A 21,023-nucleotide genomic window follows, 5' to 3' on the forward strand; every position below is an offset into this window, starting at 1 on the left:
GAAAATGAAAACACATATGGAACACAGCAAAGGCAGTCCTAAGAAGAAAGTTTATAGCCATGAGTGCATATATTAAAAGGACAGAAAGATCTCAAATAAATGACCTAATGCTACATCTCAAACTTCTAGAAAAACAAGAACAAGCAAAACCCAAAACAAGAAAAAGGAGAGAAATAATTAAAATAAGGGCCAAAATTAATAAAATAGAGACAAAAAGTAAACCATACAAAGAATCAATGAAACAAAATGCTAGTTCTTTGAAAAAATAAACAAGATTGACAGATCCCTGGCAAATCTTACTAAAATGAGGAGGGAAAAACCCAAATCAGTAAAATCAGAAATGCAAAATGGGAGATAACAACAAACACCACAGAAATCCAGGGAGTCATGAGAAACTACTTTGAGAACCTATATTCCAATAAATTTGAAAATCTTGAAGAAATGGACAAAGTTCTAGACACTTATGACCATCCAAAATTGAACCAAGAGGATATTAACCACCTAAATAGATCTATAACATGAAATGAAACTGAAACAACAATAAAGAGTCTCCCAAGAAAGAAAAGTCCAGGACCTGATGGATTCTCTGCTGAATTCTATCAGACTTTTAAAGAAGAACTAATACCAACTCCCCTTAAACTTTTCCACGAAACAGAAAGGGAAGGAATACTGCCTAACTCGTTCTATGAAGCCAATATTACACTCATCTCAAAACCAGACAAAGACACCTCCAAAAAGGAGAACTATAGGCCAATCCCCTTAATGAACATCAATGTAAAAATCCTCAACAAAATAATGGCAAACCAAATTCAACAACACATCAAAAAGATCATTCACCATGACCAAGTCGGCTTCATCCCAGGGATGCAGGGGTGGTTCAACATATGAAAATCAATCAACGTAATAAACCACATTAACAGAAGCAAAGACAAAAACCACTTGATCATCTCAATAGATGCAGAAAAAGCCTTCAACAAGATCCAACACCACTTCATGATAAAAGCTCTAAGAAAACTAGGAATAGAAGGAATGTACCTCAACATTGTAAAGGTTATATATGACAAACCTATAGCCAACATCATACTTAATGGAGAAAAACTGAAATCATTTCCCCTAAAATCAGGAGTGAGACAAGGGTGCCCACTATCCCCACTCCTATTCAACATAGTACTGAAATTCTTAGCCAGAGCAATTAGGCAAGAAGAAGAAATAAAAGGAATACAAATAGGTAAAGAAACTGTCAAAATATCCCTATTTGCAGATGATGTGATCCTATACCTCAAAGACCCAAAAAACTCTACCCCAAAACTCCTAGACACCATAAACAGCTTCAGCAATCTGGCAGGATACAAAATCAACTTACAAAAATCATTTGCTTTTCTATACATCAATAATGAACAAACTGAGAAAGAATATAGGAAAACAATTCCATTTACAATAGCTTCAAAAAAAATCAAACACCTAGGAGTAAACTTAACAAAGGATGTGAATGACCTCTACAAGGAGAACTACAAACTTCTGAAGAGATTGAGGAAGACTACAGAAGGTGGAAAGATCTGTGCTCATGGATTGGTAGAATCAACATAGTAAAAATGGCTATCCTACCAAAAGCAATCTACATGTTCAACACAATTCCCATCAAAATCCCAATGACATTCATCACAGAGATTGAAAAATCTACCCTAAAGTTCATCTGGAAATATAAGAGACCACAAATAGCCAAGGCAATACTCATCAAAAGAAGCAATGCTGGAGGTATCACAATACCCGACTTTAAACTATATTACAAAGCAATAGAAATAAAAATGCATGGTCCTGGCTCAAAAACAGATATGAAGACCAGTGGAACAGAACAGAGGATCTGGATATGAATCCACACAGCTATGCCCACCTTATTTTTTATAAAGGTATCAAAAACATACAATGGAAAATAGACAGCCTCTTCAACAAATGTGGCTGGGAAAAGTGGTTATCTGCTTGCAGAAAACTGAAACTAGATCCATGTCTATCACCCTGTACTAGTATCAACTCAAAATGGATCAAGGACCTTAATATCAGATCCAAAACTCTGAAGCTAGTACAGAAAAGAGCAGGGAATACTCTGGAAGCAATAGGTGTAGGCAAGGACTTCTTTGATAGAACCCCAGCAGCTCAGCAACTAAGAGAAAGGATGGACAAATGGGACTACATGAAATTAAAAAGTTTCTACACAACAAAAGAAATGGTCTCTAAACTGAGAGATAACCCACAGAGTGGGAGAAAATATTTGCTAGCTATACATCAGACAAAGGACTGATAACCAGAATATAGAGGGAGCTCAAAAAACTAAACTAACCCCAAATCAATGAACCAATAAAGAAATGGGCAACTGAAACTAAACAGAACTTTTTCAAAGGAAGAAATCCAAACAGCCAAAAAACACATGAAAAAATGCTCACCATCTCCGGCTATAAAGGAAATGCAAATCAAAATCACATTAAGATTCCACCTTACTCCTGTTAGAATAGCTAACATCAAAAACAACAAATGTTGGCGAGGATGCAGGGAAAAAAGGAACCCTCATACACTGCTGGTGGGACTGTAAGCTAGTACAACCACTCTGGAAAACAATATGGAGGCTTCTTAAAAAGCTAAACATTGATCTACCATTTGATCCAGCAATCCCACTCCTGGGGTTATACCTAAAGGAATGCAACACAGGTTATTCCAAAGGCACCTGTACACCCATGTTTATTGCAGCACTATTCACAATAGCCAAGTTATAGAAACAGCCAAGAAGCCCCACTACTGGAATGGATTAATAAAATGTGTTATTTATACACAATGGAATTTTACTCAGCCATGAAGAAGAATCAAATCTTGTCATTTGCAAGTAAATGGATGGAACTGGAGAACATCATCTTAAGCAAAGTTAGCCAGGCTCAGAAGACCAAAAATCATACATTCTCCCTCATATGCAGACTTTAGACCTAAAACAAATGCAGTAATATTATTGGACATGGGTCACATGCTAAGGGGAGAATACATACAGGAGGAATAGGGAAAGTTAGGAAATGCAAAACTCGGAAGTGTTTGATGTGCCCACTGTACAGGAACTAATAAAGTAACCTTAAAATGACAGAGGTCACTATGGGAAGGTGACCAGGAAGTAATGAGGAGGTCTAGTAGAGATGAATCAATTTGGGTTGTAACACACATGTTCATGGAAGCAATGCTAGGAATCTCTCTGTATAGCTATCCTTATCTCAAACTGGTAAAAATGCTGTATTTTTCTTTTTATTGCTTATGTCTTCTCTTCAACAAAATTGGAGAAGAGTGCAGATCAGATTCTGCCTGGAAGTGAGGTGGGAGGGAAGAAAGGGGGTGGAGGGCAGGGGGGAGAGATGCATGTACATATGAATAAATGAATAAATACACCCAAAATAAATAAATAAATACTTAGCTCTAACATAAAAAAAGAAAGAAACTTGAAACAGTGTCTGATGATTTTCTTGTAATCTGACAACCTCAGGGACTGTGACAAGCTGTGGGGTATCAAAAATCAAGGCACACTATATGCATGTATGAATATACACAATGAGACCTCTTTATATAATTAATATATGCCAAGAGAAAGTTTTAAAAGAAATAATTTCAGAATAAATTAAGTTTTAGGATGCAATAAAAAAATTTAAAGCTCAAGACCTTATTACTCAAGAACTAGCACCCCACAGAAAGAATTATTCCTCTCTCCAAAATGTCAGGAGATCAGAGGTTGAGAATTGCTACTCTACCCTAGATACACAGGTGCTACATCACCCTTCATTTGACAAATGAAAAAATCTGCCCTGGCTCACCTGCTAATGACAGAAGAGTGAGATTCAAATCAGGACTGACTCAAAGCCCCCAAGTCTTTCCAGAAGGATTGGTTTCCAACTGTTCTCATTGAGCACAGTGTGCAGCTGTACACAGGTGGTCATGCCATGATTTTCTAAGAGGAAAACTGGCCAGAAAAATTCTTAGGCTTCATGAACCAAAAGTTCTCCTACCTGCCCTTTGTACAATCAGTCAAAGAGTTGCCTCCCAATTCTTAAGATCCTTGGTTAAATATTTATCCAACTGCCTTGTCAGGACTGGAGTCAAAGAGTTACACTATTCATGTGAAAAAGATTATAAATAAGCTACTGTAGGGAAAAATTTCCCTGGGTAAGAAAGGTCAAATTGGGAACAGTGACTTGTCAAGGTCATCTGTTTCCCCACCCCATTCCCCCATGTGAGTTCCACTGAGTGGTCAGCACTCTTACTTACTCCACTTAGGGGGAGAAAACTGGAGCAAAGACAGGCCACTTGTCTTTGAAGATACCAGGAGAGTCACCTAACTAGAAAGTGGGTGATGACTCACTGACTCCCAGCTCCCAACAGGAAGGAAGTGACTGAGGGCTTGCTAAGGAGTCATTCTTGGACCAGGACCCTGGGGTAGGAGAGACTCAGGAAGAGGGAAGGAGTTGGGAGGGAAAAGGAGGAAGGAAAGGATGAGTAAAGAAAGGAAAAATGGGAATATAGAGAAAATGATGACTTCTGTCTGTCTGTGAGAGTTCCAGACAGGAAGTGAATTACAGCAGGCAAATAACCCCAATGACTAGTGAACACAAACTGTACTAATAATCCCTCTCCTACTCTGCCCACTATTGCCTTTGAAAGAAGGTTAGTCCTGTGGAGGTTTTTGGTTTATTGAGCAGCTGAGAGGTGGATAACATGAGATGGACATGCCAGGCACAGCAGGAAAGGAGAGGGAAAGGGAAAAGAGACGGTCAAGATTTGGGAGCAAAGAAAGACAGAAAAAGGGAGGTTGCCAAAGAAGTGCCTTATGGAAACTTGGATTAAAATATGGTCTGTGGAGCTGGACACTGGTGGCAAACTCATGTCTGTAATCCTAGCTACTCAGGAGGCAGAGATCAGGAGAATCTCAGTTTGAAGCCAGCCCAGGCAAATAGTTCTCGAGACCCTATTTTGGTGGGGTGGCTGAAGTGGTAGACCCTGAGTTCAAGCCCCAACACTGCAAAAAAGAATAAACTCTATGTTATGAGATTTAGCCCTCCTCTCCATTTGTCCCAGGGTTTTTAATAAAGCCTATTTTCTGGAATTGACTTTGCCATTTTGGGGGTGCAATAAAGAGTTCAATGGTATCTCACTATGGTGTGAATAATGAGAAAATGTCCATGAGAGGACTTGGCTGACACGGAGTGGGAGGAATGCACTTCACTTGGTTTTTGGTGGTACTGGAGTTTGAATTCAGAGCTTTGCACTTGCTAGGAAGACATTTTACCACTTGAGACATGCCCCCTGTTAGGAAAATGCTGCACACCGCACCACTGCACACAAAGGAGGCTCACGAGAGGTATCTCATGTCCAAAGTTTAATAAGCAGGCTGGCTGGCTGAGAAGAAAAATGGTGCAGCAGCTTCTCTCGGCGGGTCTGGCCTTAAGTAGCATTTGGGAGAAAGCAGGGGCTAGGGATGGGCAAAGAGAGGTGGCGGGAGATAAGGGACAGTGGGGCTTTGTTCTGCAAGGGATTAAACCAGCTGTGGCTTAGGCTGCAGAATGGTGGCAAGGGGCAGTTCTTATCATTCCCCCATTTTTTGTTCCTTAAAGAGAGAGGGAGAAGAAAAGGATTGGGTATTGGGGCACAGTTTGATTCTCTGGCTGCTTCTGGCTGGTGGGGGGGGCATTGTATGGGGCAAGATCCTCAGGTTCCTGTGTCCTGGTGGGGGCCCTCATAGCAGTCCTCTGGATGGTTTTGAAGAGGTTGGTATCCCTGGAGGTACAACTGGTTAAACTTTTGATTAGCAATAACAGACATGCAGCATGATACCAGAAAGGAAGCTTAAGAATAGGAGAGCAAGAAACTTAGGCATTAGGATGGGCATTGCCATCCCTAGAGGATTCCAAGTGTCCATTCCTTCAGAGGTGCTGCTACTGTGGGATCCCATTGAGCTTGATAGAGTGGGCATCACGAGAATGACCAGATGAGGGATGGTGCATCAAAGTCCCAATGGAGAGAGTAGAAGCTCCTTTAAGAGAACAAGATCCCCTGATTTAATAGAAATTGTTATAGGGTGGGGCAGGGTCTGGTCTGTATGTTTTTTGAGAAGTTCCTTGAGAAGATTAAGATAAGGGAGTAGTCAGCCAGAAAAGCAAAGTCTATTGGAGGCAAGTTTTCTAAGAGAAATGGGTGGTCAGACATTATTTAAGACCCAAATAGGAATATTAGGAGGAGCATAAAAAGGTGTCTGCTAAGGGACTGCATACCTAAGGATCTAAATTTTGTAAAATCCTGTAATTTCCAAGAAAGCTCTAAGCTGTCTTATGGTATGGGGGGAGGGAAAGAGAAGATTGGGTTGATGCACTCATGACTCAGGGAGTGAGTGTGTCCCTTTAAGGCCACACCTAAGTAGGTGACCTTTGGGAGGCAGAGGTTGTCAGGATTTAGGTTAAATGTAACACCTTTGGATAAAAGAGAGTTTTAGCTCATTTTGTATATAACTTTGTAAATGTTTGTACCATATTTAGATAAAGTATAGACACAACACTGTTACAAGATGGTCATTTAAGACACATAAGCAAATATGTAAATGAACTCTGGTATAGTAGTACTTAAAGCTTGACAAGATCAGCAGAAAACACAAATAATTTCTTTGATAAAGTCTTTTTCTGTAATGGTTTTTGTAGATGTTACACAGAGCAGAACAATATTAAGATAACCTTGTTATTTTATAGACATAGAGAATTTGATTTTAGTTTGACATGACCTGAAAAATCTTTTAGGCAACTCTTATATTCAACTTTAACTTTATTACACACCGAAGCTTTTTACTATACACTTTTAAAACTTACTTAGACCTTTATATAACATTAAACCCTTTGATGGCTTGTAGTTATCCCTCCTATTTGAAATAATCTTTAGGACAAACCCTCCTTTATAAAATCCTTTCTCATCTAAAAACATTTTTTCTTTTAACTTCTTAAAAAATACATTTATTATTTATCTATATCTTTTTTAGTTGTTTACTTTGTAACTTGTATTTTAAAATTAACTTTTATAAGAATTTTGAATTTATTATATGGACTGGAGTAACTAATTAGTATCCCTTGGTGTTCTAAGGAATTTATGATAGTCATAAGGCCTCATTGTCCCTCAGGCTTGAGGGGATATTGTTTTGGGTGTGGAAACTGTAAGGGATTTTTGAGTTTTATTTGAATAGGGAGGGCCGTCAAGGCTTGCCCTACATTCATCTCAGCAGTGCACATTGTGGGATCTATTTGTTTCTGAAGGAGAGGGCAGCAGAAATAGCTGCTTAGGGGGAGGAGAATTTGAGTTTTTAGTTGAGATAGTAAATCTTGTTCCAACAGGGACATTGGAGTTTTAGGTACTATGAGGAAAGAGTGACAGAAGAGGCAGTCTCCCCAAGAGCAGGCTAGAGGCCCGGTAAACTAGCGCTTGAGAGGCTGGCCAGATTTTCCCTGAACGATAACTTTTGTCATTGGACTGGGTACCTGGAGAGAAAGGTAAGACAGAGGAATGGGCTCCACTGTCTAGGAGGAAAATGGCCTTTCACTTTTTTACCATTATGACTACCCCAAGGCTCCAAGAAGTGGAGCATGGACAAGAGGCTGGGACCTCTCAATCCATAGGAGGTGGCACCTCGCCTTCCATCTGGAGATGGGGGCACTTAGACCTCCAGTGGTTACATCTTTAGAGAGGGCAGGGTCCTGATTGGGGGGCGGGGCTGTCTCCTGGGCTGTTCCCCTGTAAGCATTCTCTGCAGAAGTGCCCTTCTTGTCCACCATGGTAGCAAACTCAAGATGTAGGCCCCAGTCAGGTGGGGGCAGCAATGAGGTCATGTCTCTTATCTTTCTCTCTGTTGTAATGTCCCAGTTATAGTATACAGACATGGCTAGTTGTATTAGTTGATCCAATGACTTTTTTCTTTTAGCCATAGACTGAGTTTTTTATAAATATCTGGGGCTGACTGTTAGAAATTTATCTTTGAGGAGAACTTCTCTCACCTGTGACTCTGGATCCATCGTGGTATGTTTTCTGATAGCATCCTTAAGATGTTGTAGAAAGGTAAGGGGATTTTCTTTTAGGGCATTGCTGTAAAGCACAGTTGTTATTTTACATTGACACCTGACACACTGGAGAGCAAGTCTCTGAATTGTTCTGGGCCTCAGTTTCCTCATTTGGAGAATGAGGGATCTGATCTAGGTTAAACTACTTTCTCCTACTATGACATGGCTGAAGTGACATTAATGCCAGTTATCTTTATTATTATTATTATTATTATTATTTAGTAATGTTGGGGAATTGAACCCAGGTCTTTGCACATGTTGGGTAGACACTTTTTCCCATTGAGCTACTTCCTCAGCCCCAAATATTTTTTTTTGTCTTTGGCTGTGTTGGATTAGAACTCAGGGCTTTATGCCTACAAAGTGGTACTCTACTGTTATATCATTAGTCCCTTTTAGTGTGGATCAATTAAGGGGACTGTCTGTGCCCTGTAAGTAGGTGTATTTATTTTCTCATTCCTAGGTGCCACTAGTATTGGGGCTTATTGTAAATGGTAATCATTTTTCACCTGAATGGCCTGGGCCAGAACCCATTGCATTTTTAATGAGACAAGAGTCTGGTCTAGTAGAACCATAATATCTTTTCATGTTAATTGAAAGGTTTGGATCACAGAGATAAAGGCTTCAATGTATTTGGGCATCAGTATACCTATCTAGATGTTTTTAAATTTTTCTTAGATCTGATAGCTGGAAGGGGACATAGATTGACCCTCTCCCTACCATTATCTGTTGAAGGGGAAGCACCCATTAGGACGTTTTGGATATTGGGGTGGCTTAGAAGGTAGGGCAGAGGGTGGAGCAGTAGGGCTGGGCCTTGTCACTGATGAGGGGCTTTTCTGATCCTCCTCTCCATGTTTATCCTGTGCCTTACAAAGAATGGCCAGTATTTGAGTATCTAAGTAGCAATTGTGGAACCAATCTGAGATGAAAGAAAATTTTTATGGGGACCTCAGTTTACTTTTTCCCCTTTTATAGAAAAGGTCTAATTGGAGTATGGTATTGTAATTTAAGGAACCCTGTAAAGGCCACTTCTCTTGGTCACCCAAGGCATACTGAGGCCAGGCCTCAGTACAAAGCTTTTAACATCTACAAGCCAGAGGACTGGAAGGTGCAGATCCCATCTAGAAAGAACAAAATGTTAGGATCCTACCTTTTAGCTAACAGCAGGCAGCCTCTTTAATAAACGTTACTTTTTAACAAAGGAATAATCACCTGTAAAGTTAGAGAAGGGCATTCAGAGGGCATCTCAGGACAATAACAGTACCATATGGGACAACTAGTATTAATATTTGGAGGGAAAAATTTATGTTGAGGCCGAGAGTACAGAAAATTTTAAATGAGAAGTTTAGAGACCACAGTAATGTGGTATTTCTGGGACTATAACCTTGAGTTAACAACTGGCTTACAAGAGCTGGGTCTGATGTCCCGAGGTGTGAGGTGGGGCTAAGAGCAGGACTTGTACAAGGTGCCACTCCCTCCACACACACCTGGGACAAATGACCCTGAATGCCTAGGTCTGATCCTGTGTACTCTGTGCGCATTTATTCTAGGGGAAGTGGTGGCAGGCCACAGCCATTGCCACGTGTGGCTGGTGGCCCAGGATGTGCTGGGTCTTCTCTATGGATTTTCTTAACTATGGCAGGTGCTTTTGCTGTGTCCAGAAGCCGGCATCCTGTGCACAGGTGCGCCTGTTTGCCTTCCCTCCTCCCCTTGTGGGGGTGGAGTTACAGCGTGAGCGTGGCAGCTGCAGTTTTTTGTAGGTGCTTTTGTAAAGCAGCTGATTTAAAGTTACTTTAGATTGATAAGCCTAGCAAACTAGTTGGAATAATTTAAGTCATAAGGTACCATGTTACAAATTCTTCATGGGAGGCAGGGTCCCAGTAAGCCCAGGGAGGGGAAGGCAGACAGAGACAAAGGACATGCGGTGAGACCATGGAGGAAGGAGAAAAGGTGTCCTGACATCTTAGGTAAGGGAGGGGAAGCAGAGCCTGGAGGCATGACACACGCTTGAGGGATTAGCGATCACCTGTGTCTCTAGATTGCTCCCATTGACTGGTACTGGAATACTCTTAGCAACATGAAACTTCCACTCTCCTATTGCTGAATAAATCCTGGGCTTGGTCTCAGCCTACAAGGAGTGAACATGAGCTCCCCAGAGCAAGAAGGACTTGCAGCTCAGATCCCAGCAAGTTTATCCAGGCTTAAGGAAGGCAGTTCCCACCTATGTGGCTTTGGAAGGCCACCAGGCCCCCCCTATATAGGGGATGTCTGCCTTGTGGCCAAAGTAGGCTTGGGAGTGCAGCGTATATCGGGAAGGCCTGAATTTACTTATTGGGAGAGTAAGATCGATGCCGGAAGCTCACCTGATCCAAATCATGGCACCAAAATGTTAGAGAAACACCACACACTGCACACAAAGGAGGCTCACGAGAGGTATCTCATATCCAAAGTTTAATAAGCAGGCTGGCTGGCCGAGAAGAAAAATGGCACAGCAGCTTCTCTTGGCGGGTCTGGCCTTAAGTAGCATTTGGTAGAAAGCAAGGGCTAGAGACAGGCAAAGAGAGGTGGCAGGAGATAAGGGACAGTGGGGCTTTGTTCTGCAAGGGATGAGACCAGCTGTGACTCAGGCTGCAGAATGGTGGCAAGGGGTAGTTCTTATAACCCCCAGCCTCCCTTTTTTACTTTAGTTATTTTTCAGATAAGATTTCTTGCTTTTGCCAGGGCAAGTCTCAAGACTACAATCCTCCTATCTAGTCCTCCCACGTAGCTGGGATACAGGCATGCACCACTATGTTCAGCTTGTTCACTGAGATGTGGTCTTGCTAACTTTTTGCCCAGGCTGGCCTCAAAACCAAGATCCTCCTGATCTTCACTTCTCAAGTTGCTGGAGTTTACAGGCATATACCACCACACCCAAGTGGAATGAACTTCAAATTTGTGGAAAAAGAAAGTGTTTGGAACAGGTAATTAGAACATGGGATGTAATATAAATCCTAGATAAAGATTGACCTATAGAGAAAGCTAAACTGGAATTACAAAACATCCATTTATCATTGAACCAAGAGCTGATTTCCTGCTGAGAAGAGCATCTAGCTGGAAGTTAAAACCACTTTTCCAAGAGCGCTTGGCCAGCCTACGGCAGAGTGAGCATTGATTAACAGTCATTGTTGGTTGGATATTGGAAAGGAGTATCAGTCCCTGTGGGGAGCGGATTATGAAAAGCCCAAGAGAACTTGTCATAAGCACAGTTTTGCTCAATGATTTACAGGCTGAGTTTGGCATGGCCCCAGCTGCAGAAGAGAGTGAGAAGCAAAATGCAGAACAGCTGCTTTTCCTAAGTTGTTTAGGTTCAGAGAAGTAGGAATGCAGGTGTCTCTTGTTACAATGTCACGCCCCTCCCCAAGAACTGCTGCTCCACCTCCTTGTTTACCACTATATATAAAAGACTCACTGAAGGAGGACATGAAGTTTTTTGATGGAGGATTGATTGGTGGGCTGCTGAGTTATGCTAGAGATTAGAGGAAACATGGGACAGTGCAAGTCTAAGGTCCGAGACATTAAGAGTTATGCTAATACAGTTTCTAGATGCAGTTGCTCTTGTTTGTCTGCAAGTGTGAGGGCCAAGACTTTAAGAGGGAACATGGGACAGTGCAAGTCTGAGGGCCCATACTTTAAGAGATATTAAGGAAAACATGGGACAGTGCGAGTCTAAGGAAAGAGACTATGAAGAATAGAAAAGAAGCAAGGTTTTAAAGAAAGACTTTAGAAGTAAGGCCTTAAAGAATAGAGAAGAAAAGAAGCAACATAAATGAAGAGAATAGTAGAGAAAAGAAGCAACGAGGCTATAATAGAGAAAAGAAGCAATGAGGCTGTTGTGTGTCTCCATCTGAGCACCCAGCACACCTGGCCCCAGCATTATGCATGTCTGTCTTCTATCGTTTGTCCTTTCTGCATCTCCAGTCGCCCCCAGTTAGGTCAGAGAACAGAACTCATGAGAAAGCTCACCAGAAGTCCCAACAGAGCTTTTGGGGGAGGGTGCAGGGTGAGGGGAGAAGAGGAGGGAGTGGATATAGAGGAGAGTAAATGTATCCTATCTTACTTGTAAAGATGCTGGGACAGGCCAGCGAGAATTATTTGATATGCTATCCAGGTCAAACCAGGCGTATTAGCTTCCTACTGTTGCTGTAACACTGCCAACTTAGAGGCCTGAACAACATGAATTTATTATTTTACACTTGTGGAGGTCAAAAGTCCCATTGGGCTAACATGAGGTGTTGGTAGGGCAGATTCCTTCTAGAGGCTCTAGGGAAAAATTAGTTCCCTTGGCTTTTCTATCTTCCTGAAGCTGCCTACATTCCTTGGCTCATGGCTGCTTCTTCCATTTTCAAAGCCAGCAGGGTAACATCTTCTAGTCTCTCTGACTCTAACTCTCCTGCCTTCCTCACATAAGAAGCCTTGTGATTGCATCAGATCCAGCTACATAATCCAGGATAATTTCCCCATCTCAAAAACCTTCACGTCTGCACTCTCCCATTTGCAACACAATGTCACACATTCACAGATCCCGGGGATTAAGATTAGGATGTCTTTGGAAGATTTTTGTCCTGCCTATGCATAGCAGCTTGTGATCGTTTCTTTGGGGGGATATTTGCTGCTTTGTAGCCACAAAAAAAATTGGAGTGGAGTTATTCCTTCCAGCTCAACTTCTCCTGGCTGGTACAAAGTTCCATGAAGGTGACAGAGATGCCAGACTCAAAGCAACCAATGGGGGAGGGCAGCCAGGGCGCCTTTGGGAGAACAGGTATTAGAGACTGCCTGTCTCTCCCACGGTACCCTGGCATCAAAACAAAAAAACTAGCAGTGATGAACTCTCAGATCAGCATGTTTTCCAAAACCACTATTACATCACCTTTGCCAAGAGATACATCCTCAAGTTGGCATCACACTGAGGGGTAATTTCAGTGTACGTGTTGGTTATATATAGCCTTCTCCAGGTTCCTTGGCAGTTCTAATCCTTGTGTTAGAAAATAGTTGTTGGATTTTTTTTTCTTTATTTCTGCTCAATTTTTCTCCTATTATTTCACAAAATTTTCCAGAAACTGCTAGGGAGTCCCTCACTGTGTTCCCTGCTGAATTCCTTTGTTCCTCATCAATGACAGTGTGATGGACTGAATCATGTCCCTTCCCTCAGAAAAGTTCATATGTTGAACCCCTAATGCTCAGTGTCTTGAGGATTTATAGAGGTGATTAAGGTTAAATTGAGCCCTAACTCAGTGTTACTGGCATCCTTCTAAGAAGAAGAAGAGATACCAGCCATGTAAGACATCGAAAGAGGGATGACCACATGTAAGGGTATGTTGAGAAGAGGGCCATCTGCATGTCAACAAGAAAAACCTTGGGAGAAACCAACCCTGCTAACACCTTGAACTTGGACTTCCAGCCTCCAGAACTGCAAAAAGAGAAATGTCTGTGCTAGCATTTTCTTCTGGCAGCCCTAACAAACCAACAGATAGGGAAACTGTGATCATTATTTAAGAACTGTGTTTCTGTCTTCTTACAAACTCCCTGCCCTCCCGGGTACATATGCCTCCATCTCTTCTGATTTCCTGCTACTGTTCTCACAACTTTACAATATGTCTTGGGTGGTTTCTGCATCCTACAAGTGCATTTATTTCTAGAGTTCCTCTGGGACATACAGATTCAAAGTTGGAGGTGAAGGAAGACTCCATACACTTTGGGGGAGGCACAGGGAGGAACAAAAACAAGGGCTCAAAGCTCTGAAATGTGAAAGGCCAGAACAGCCAAGAGTAGTCAGGAGAACAAGCTTTGAATGACCACAGCAAGTTTGGTTTAGATACGTTGAGTTAGCGCTGATCCTAACACAGTGGAATGTAAGGCTGGGGGTAAAGAAGTTGTACAATCGGGGGGTGAGAATGGAAGTGAGAGGTGTGATTTATTTTAACACCAAAATTTCCATTCATGGGAAAACAGACTGAGAAGTTCTGACCTGGAGAGAACACTAGAGGCCAAGTTGAAAACATACAAAATGATCTCTTCTATGTTGGAAGCTCTTCATTCACCCATCCATTCATGCACTTTTCATTTGTCACTCATTCACACATCTGTATTTCTTCTTTTATTATTTGAGCTACCACTACATGCCAGACACTGAGCCTACAGCACATACTCTGCATGTTAGAGATAACTGAAGTAAAATCTTAGAAATGAATGAGCTGCTCAAAGCCAAGAACAAGAGAAAAGCATCTTCACTGATGGCCAAGAAGAAGAGCGTGATCAATCATTTTGATAAATGTTTGTTGATGAGTGTGACAAGGAGCATGTGAGACTTTGCCAGAAACACCAGACTGAACTAGGAAAGTAAGAAGTGAGGTTTCCTTAGCAGTCCAAAGTGGAAAGGCCAAGTTTAAAATAAAGACAAGGGTGAAATATTGCAAGTAGGTTTCCTTAGGATACATTTGCTTCTGCAAAGTACCATGAAATTAGAAATATGTTAGTGTTCTTGTATAAGTTAGAAGATAATACTCAATGTCCGTTTCCATCCTAGACAAACCTTTCTGTGTGTCTCTCTTCGTCCCTCCTTCCATCCCTTCTTGTTGCCCTCCCCCTCTCCCAAGCCAACCAATGATGCTAATCAAAGACACAATAGCAGTTAGCTTCAAAGAAGTAACTGAGTGAAAGCCAGGAAAGGGAAAGTGATGGACAGCAATGATTGTCTAAGAAATACAAGAAACCTCCTTAAAAGAAATTATTTTAGAGCCATTGTTCACATTACAAAAGACATACATGCACACACAAACACACACACATATGCACAAAGCCAACCAAACTAAGACAAGAAGAAACCAAAACAAACATCTATCAGACCCTTTATTTTAAAAACTCTTCCTTAGAACCAACTGATCTACCAGCAAAGAGTGTTGTTTGTTTCCTTGAAGGCACCTCCAGTCCAGAACTCTCTCTGACTTCCCTCCCCGTGCAGAGACCCAAAAGACAGCCCCGGAATGTTCCCCAAAGCTGAAGAAGGCTCTGAAGTCTCAGTGCAGACAAGTCTGTCCTAGAAGACAGGGTGTCACATGTCATGTATAGACATTGCTATGGAAAGGGAGATTGCTAAATTATTGACACAAGTTGTTTTTTGAAGCAGAAAATGTCACATCCCATTCCAACTGCACTAAGGCCCTGGGGCTCCCACAGTGAAGACAGAGGGAAGGTGTTTACCAACTCAGCTTACAGGGAACAGCAGAAAGCTGGAGTCAGAAAGGGCTGAAAAGGTTTCCTGCGATGCTGGCATTACCTGTAACGTGAGCTTACCTGCTGAAATTTGGGAAGGTTACCTGTCAGCAGTCACAGTATGAAAGTACTTAAGAATTCTAGAAGTAATTAATACATGAGTTTAGAAGGCAGATAATATTTGTGAATGCAAGGATTTGAAAGGAGAGAAAGGTCTTATTGCTGCAAGGTCAATGGCAGACTTTCAAGCTGACTAATCCTGATACAGCCCTACCTTTGCGTGCCTTGCTTTCTTGTCCAGTCCACAAAGAATGCAGCAACCCAATCTTGTGACAGGTACACCATGACCATGTGTGACAATGCTGACTCACCTCCCATACTGCTGATAGTTACCAGCCTCCCCTTGGATTTCCGAAGCAGAGGCAAAAATGCCTTTGTGACTTCCACAGCACCAAAGAAGTTTACTGCCATGCATTTTTTGTAGTCATCCATGGGAATGAGCTCCCCATCTATTGGGAAATGGATGATCCCAGCATTGTTGACCACAGCCCACAGTCCTAGAGACAGAAAGGAATAGCTATGAGGATGAGTAATACTGTAGAGTATGGGGGATTTGAACACTCCAAACTGTGGAATCACACATACCCCTTTGAGATTTAGGATCTAGGCAGATCACAAACTCTCCGACCTCACTGTTCATGAATACCTAAAATTCCCTGTTACGGGGCATTGTGTGGAGAATGAATTTGTGAAAATCTTAAGTGATGGTTTATTGGGGGATTTTCTTTCTTTTGCCTAGAACTCTTTCCTACATTTAGGAAGCTGGATAATTGCCATACATAGCAAGAAGTAGTACAGCAAGTAAAAGTTAATTAATAGTCCTTGCCTGGGTTCAGTGTTTCAAAAGACTTTCTCCTGTTTCCCTCTCAAAGGAGTGTGTAAAGACAGTGTAAACTGGAAAAGATTCCCTAGTCCAGGGAAACAGGAAAACAAGAAGGGCATTACCAACAGCTGGGGTGACTGGGGGACTCCACACCATACCCTTTGAGCCTCAATCCCTGCCCCAGCCAGACTACACCCTGTTGAGAATCAGAATCCCTAGAGGGCTTGTTCAGATGGACTGCCTTTAGAGATTCTGAGGTGGGCAGTGTCTGTCTGAGAATCTGCTTCTCTGACAGTTTCCCAAGTGATGCTTGACCATCCTTGGAGAACCACTACCCATAGCAGTGGTTTTCAACCCTCACTGCATCTTACTCATGACACTTTGGAAAACCCTGATGCCCAGGCCACATCCCAGCCTACTAGGTCAGAAACTCTGGGGTGGGAAAGAGAGGACCCAGACTTGAGTAGTTTTTAAATGCTCCAAGGTTGCAATCAAGTTTGGGAACCACTCTCTCAATGATAGGAAAGAAGGAATACAAAACTCCACTTGGATTTTTTTTGCAGGGGGAGATGATCTGGAGCAGAGGCGAGTGACCTAAGAGAAGCAGAGGTGATAGGACATAGAGGTGCTTAGCTACACAGACTTGAAGAGCCCCTCTGAGTTCCTGGAGCCCCTGCATGGCATGGGACAGGGTTCTCAAGGCATGGTCCCCAGCCAGCAGCATCAGCATGGACATTTGTTAGAAATGCACATTTGTGATCTCCCACCTCAGGCATGCAGGATCAAAAATTACCAATCAGAAGGTTGTTGAGCTCAGCTTCTGTGATCCCGAGGGATGCCTATGGATCAGAACCATGGGCTAGGAACTAAGTGAGTCTCAGGCTAGAAAGGACAGCACCACCTCCTTTTTGAGGCAATGGGGAAGTGACAGCAGCCAACCTGAATGAGACTGGACCCAACACTGGACCCCACCAGCAAGGACCAGCATGAAGCATTGACCATCAAAGACCAAATGTCCCATCTCCAGGAATGTAAAGGCTATCCCAGGGGTGTGAGATCAGGTTCAAAATGGCTGAAATCATTTCTGCCACATGCAGAAAGATGGCTCTGAAAAGAAATTTAGTTACACACAATACAAGGATATATCTGCACATCCAAGTTCATGGTCTGATGGTAACACTCAGTAATGATTGTGAACATTAAATGATATGATGCCCAGCACACAGTAAGAGCTCAGCAGCTGCTAGGAAGTTGGTGGGTGGAAAGAACTTCCTTGTAATAGCAAGTGATGGCTTCAGTCCACTCTGCCTGATACATGCTTGGACCAGCCAACATACAGCCTGAGAATGTCTTAGAGCAGAGGTCATCAAACTGTTTCTGTAAAAGGCCAAACTATAAATATTTAGCCTTGCAGACCTGGTGACCTCAATTCTGCCATCACAGCATGAGCAAGCACCACTACAGACCATATGTCAGTGAACAGGAATGGCTGTGCTCTAGTGAAATTCTATTTATGGATGTTGACTTTTAAATGCCATATAATTTTCATGTGTCAAAAAATATTCCTTGCTGATTTAATTTTTTAATGCAAAAAAGAAAATCATTTTTAGCTCATAGGCCACATAGGTGGCAGACTTAGATAACATTCTTTGTCATTTCTTTATGTTTGGAGCACCTCTCTTCCAGACCTTCATGAAATATACAACTGGTCACTGTGAACTATTGTGTTACACTGTGCTGTGGAACAGAACGTATTGCTTCTAGCTAATTGTGTTTTGGTACGTGTTAACCTGCTATAGAATTATAAACTAGCCAATAAGCCCATTGCATCCATAGAGCTTAATGACAGTTTAATAATAAATATTAGTTAATAATTAACAATATGTTAACACTAATTCAATAATGTGCTGTATAGGAACACAGCACAGTTGCTGGCCCTCCTGTAGGAGCTGAGATCTGTGGGTCCCAAATGGCTCTTCTGGTGAAACCATGTTCCACTGCTCCAGTTTCTCTTTGACTAGGGAGACTGAAGTTAGGGAGACCCAGGAGAGTAGACAAGAGTACTGGCCATCCCTTCCCTGAGGAGGGCTCCCCTCCAGGATGCAAGCTTCAAAACAGCAGGGGATTGACACTGGAAACCATGCTCACCATGTCTCTTTATGCCTGGACACTGCCCTGGGGTTTCCATACCTAGAACCTACAATGTGTTCACTTCAGATTGTCAGTGCAGCCCTTCTGGGCCTCACAAGCATTGAATGTCTCCTTGAATAAGACACTATAATCTCAGACTCATAAGAAGGACAAGCCCAACACTTTGGTATCAAAAGACCGGGCCAGGAAAACTATCTTTCTAAAACATCACTGCACACTGCTACACTTGCTGAAAATTTAATTACTAGTAACCAACAACTTGTTTTTCCTGTTCTTTTCTCATTTATGACTTTGCTGTCTTAGATATTGAATGAATGGAAATGGACGCCTTTACTGATCCTCATGTGAGAGACTGTTCTAAGGGCTCTCTATACAATAATTACTCCTTCAACTATAAAACAAGGCTGTGTTATCATTTCCTTTTGCTGGGAACATCAGCTGCAAAGAGGATGGAATCAGGAAGTACCTGAGACATCCACATAAGTCCCCCAAATGAAACCCACACAGAAGAAAATGAGCAAAGAACAGACTAATGTTCAAGCAATGAAAGTTGCTTAAGTGCCTGGATCCAACCATGCTTAAAGTCAACAAGTCTTTTCAATTGTACAAGAAAATACATTGCCTTTTTGCTTTAGCAATTTTGAATTAGTTTAGGTTGTGTTGGTGTGTCTGAAAGAATCTTGACAATATACATGGACTTGTTCTCAAGGAACCTGGTGATAAGGAGTGGGAGATGAACAGGTATTTACAACAGTGTGGCAATACAGGTTTGAGCAAAGCATAATGAAGGAGTGTCTGGAAGAGGAAGTGAATAACAAACCTGAGTTACCAGGAAGGTCACACAAAGATGTCATGTGTGAGCCCAGCATCCTGCGGGCACAGAATGTGCCATAGAGACTTTGTTTGACAAAGCAATAGTCTTAGGTAGAGGGAGTGGAGGTGAAAGGGAAATTCAGTAAGAGGACGCTGGAAGAGGTGGGAACCATTCTGTTCTGGAAACACTCCAGTTTTCTAAGTTGTAGCACACATTAAAGTTTTGGCAGTGGCCTTTACTCCTTGTTGAGGTGCTCTGATTGTGTTTGCTGGCAGACAGGAAACCAATAGCCACTGACAAAGCAAAATCACTGTCCCAAGGCCTAGCTCATGGGATCAACTCAACCCATAGAGGTTCTGTATGCTACAGGATTCTTAGGAGATGGATGGCATTGTAAGATGTACTCATTATGAAGATCACTCCTCATTTGGAAAGTAACAGGAAAGGAAGACAGGTTGCCAATGGGGTATCCAGGCAGAATCTGATGAAGGCCAGCAATGACCCACACTTCTAGTGTAGCAGGGAGGAGGGACAGAAAACAAATGGACAGACTATGTTCTGATAAAACAGGGAGAAGGGATGACAAAGTAGAGAGATAAAACTTAAAGAATTAAAACATGAAGGTCACATAGCACTGGGGAAATGAAATAGCCAATGAAGTCACATACAGCCATATGTGAGTTGAGCGTTGCTTTTTGCTTCTGTAACCTGCTTGCAAGGAAATATAAGGTGAGGCCTCTTTGTTCTCGGGGCTCAGCCTTTGGACACAAGTCCGCTGAGTCTGAGATGGCACAATAAAATGTTGCTTCCTGCTAAACTGCCTCAATGTCCCGTATCTCAGCTTAAGATTCCCATGACATTTCTTGGGGGCTCATCTGGGATTGCAGAAATGGTGATTTGTCATCTCCCTTGTTGCTGGGGTGCATCCCCCGGACCACTGGGAGAAGATCCCACCAGGCACCAACAGACAGCTTGATCAAGAGGAGGGATTCATCTTCCTACTGAGTCAGGGTGAAGGCCTTGGATGGACCCCAGTGAGGCACAGGAACCAGTGAGGGGACGGGAGCACCACTCATCAGACTGGTAAGAACCTGGGTTCAGACCTGCCTCAGGAGGCAGAAGGGGACACTGATCACCTCCCAGAGACCCCCTAATAGCCCTATTTGGGGTAAAACAGGGTCTCTCAGGTTAAGAGAGCAGGGTGAATATGTGTAAGAAATCTTCAAGAGTTGGGGGGGGTGAGCTTTTCCTGGGAAATAGTCACAACTGAGGTTAAGGGATGGATAACAAAAAATTCAGTTCTAAAGGAGGGAGACTCCCAAGAGAACAGATGCATCATCCACCACTCCACTGGATAGCCCTCTGGCTATAATTTAAACTTTTTTTCTTTTTTGAGAGTATACTTTAATTGTGTGCGTGTGTGTATGTAAATTTGTTTAAAGCACTGGGCAAAATTTAATTTGCTCTTGGAATTCCAGCTCATCTTATGCACGCTTAAGTTGACATTTTTCCTGACATACTTAATTTATAAAACTTTTATGTGTGTGTGTGTAAGCATCTTCAAAATGGTTCTTAAACTGCTGTTATGAGGTTAATGTGATTGATTCAAAGTAACAAAAAAACCAGGGTGTTTGTTCTAAAGATCTGCGCTACAAACTGCTTAAGCTTTTTACATTTAAATATGTAAACATCTTGAGGATGGTTCTTATTATAAAGTAAATGTAAAAAAAGTATTACTCTGTTCTACTGCTATTTTTAAGAAAACAGGTTTTCAAACTTATTTCAATCAGGTCTCACCAGGATGCAGGCATTCAGAGGT

At 42.1% G+C, this 21,023-nt stretch overlaps 1 protein-coding gene across 4 annotated transcripts in view; it reads right to left on the reverse strand.

Annotated features, from left to right (window-relative positions):
- The window catches only part of Hsd17b2 (hydroxysteroid 17-beta dehydrogenase 2), a 103,917-nt gene that overhangs the window by 16,794 nt on the left and 66,100 nt on the right, over positions 1 to 21,023 (reverse strand). For all 4 annotated transcript variants that reach the window (XM_074055582.1, XM_074055581.1, XM_074055584.1 and 1 more), the window contains one exon: positions 15,728 to 15,913. In XM_074055582.1, coding sequence (XP_073911683.1) covers positions 15,728 to 15,913 — 186 coding nt within the window. The remainder of the gene's footprint in view (positions 1 to 15,727; positions 15,914 to 21,023) is intronic.

This window comes from Castor canadensis, chromosome 15 (assembly GCF_047511655.1).
Source record: "Castor canadensis chromosome 15, mCasCan1.hap1v2, whole genome shotgun sequence".
Taxonomy (NCBI): Eukaryota; Metazoa; Chordata; class Mammalia; order Rodentia; family Castoridae; genus Castor; species Castor canadensis.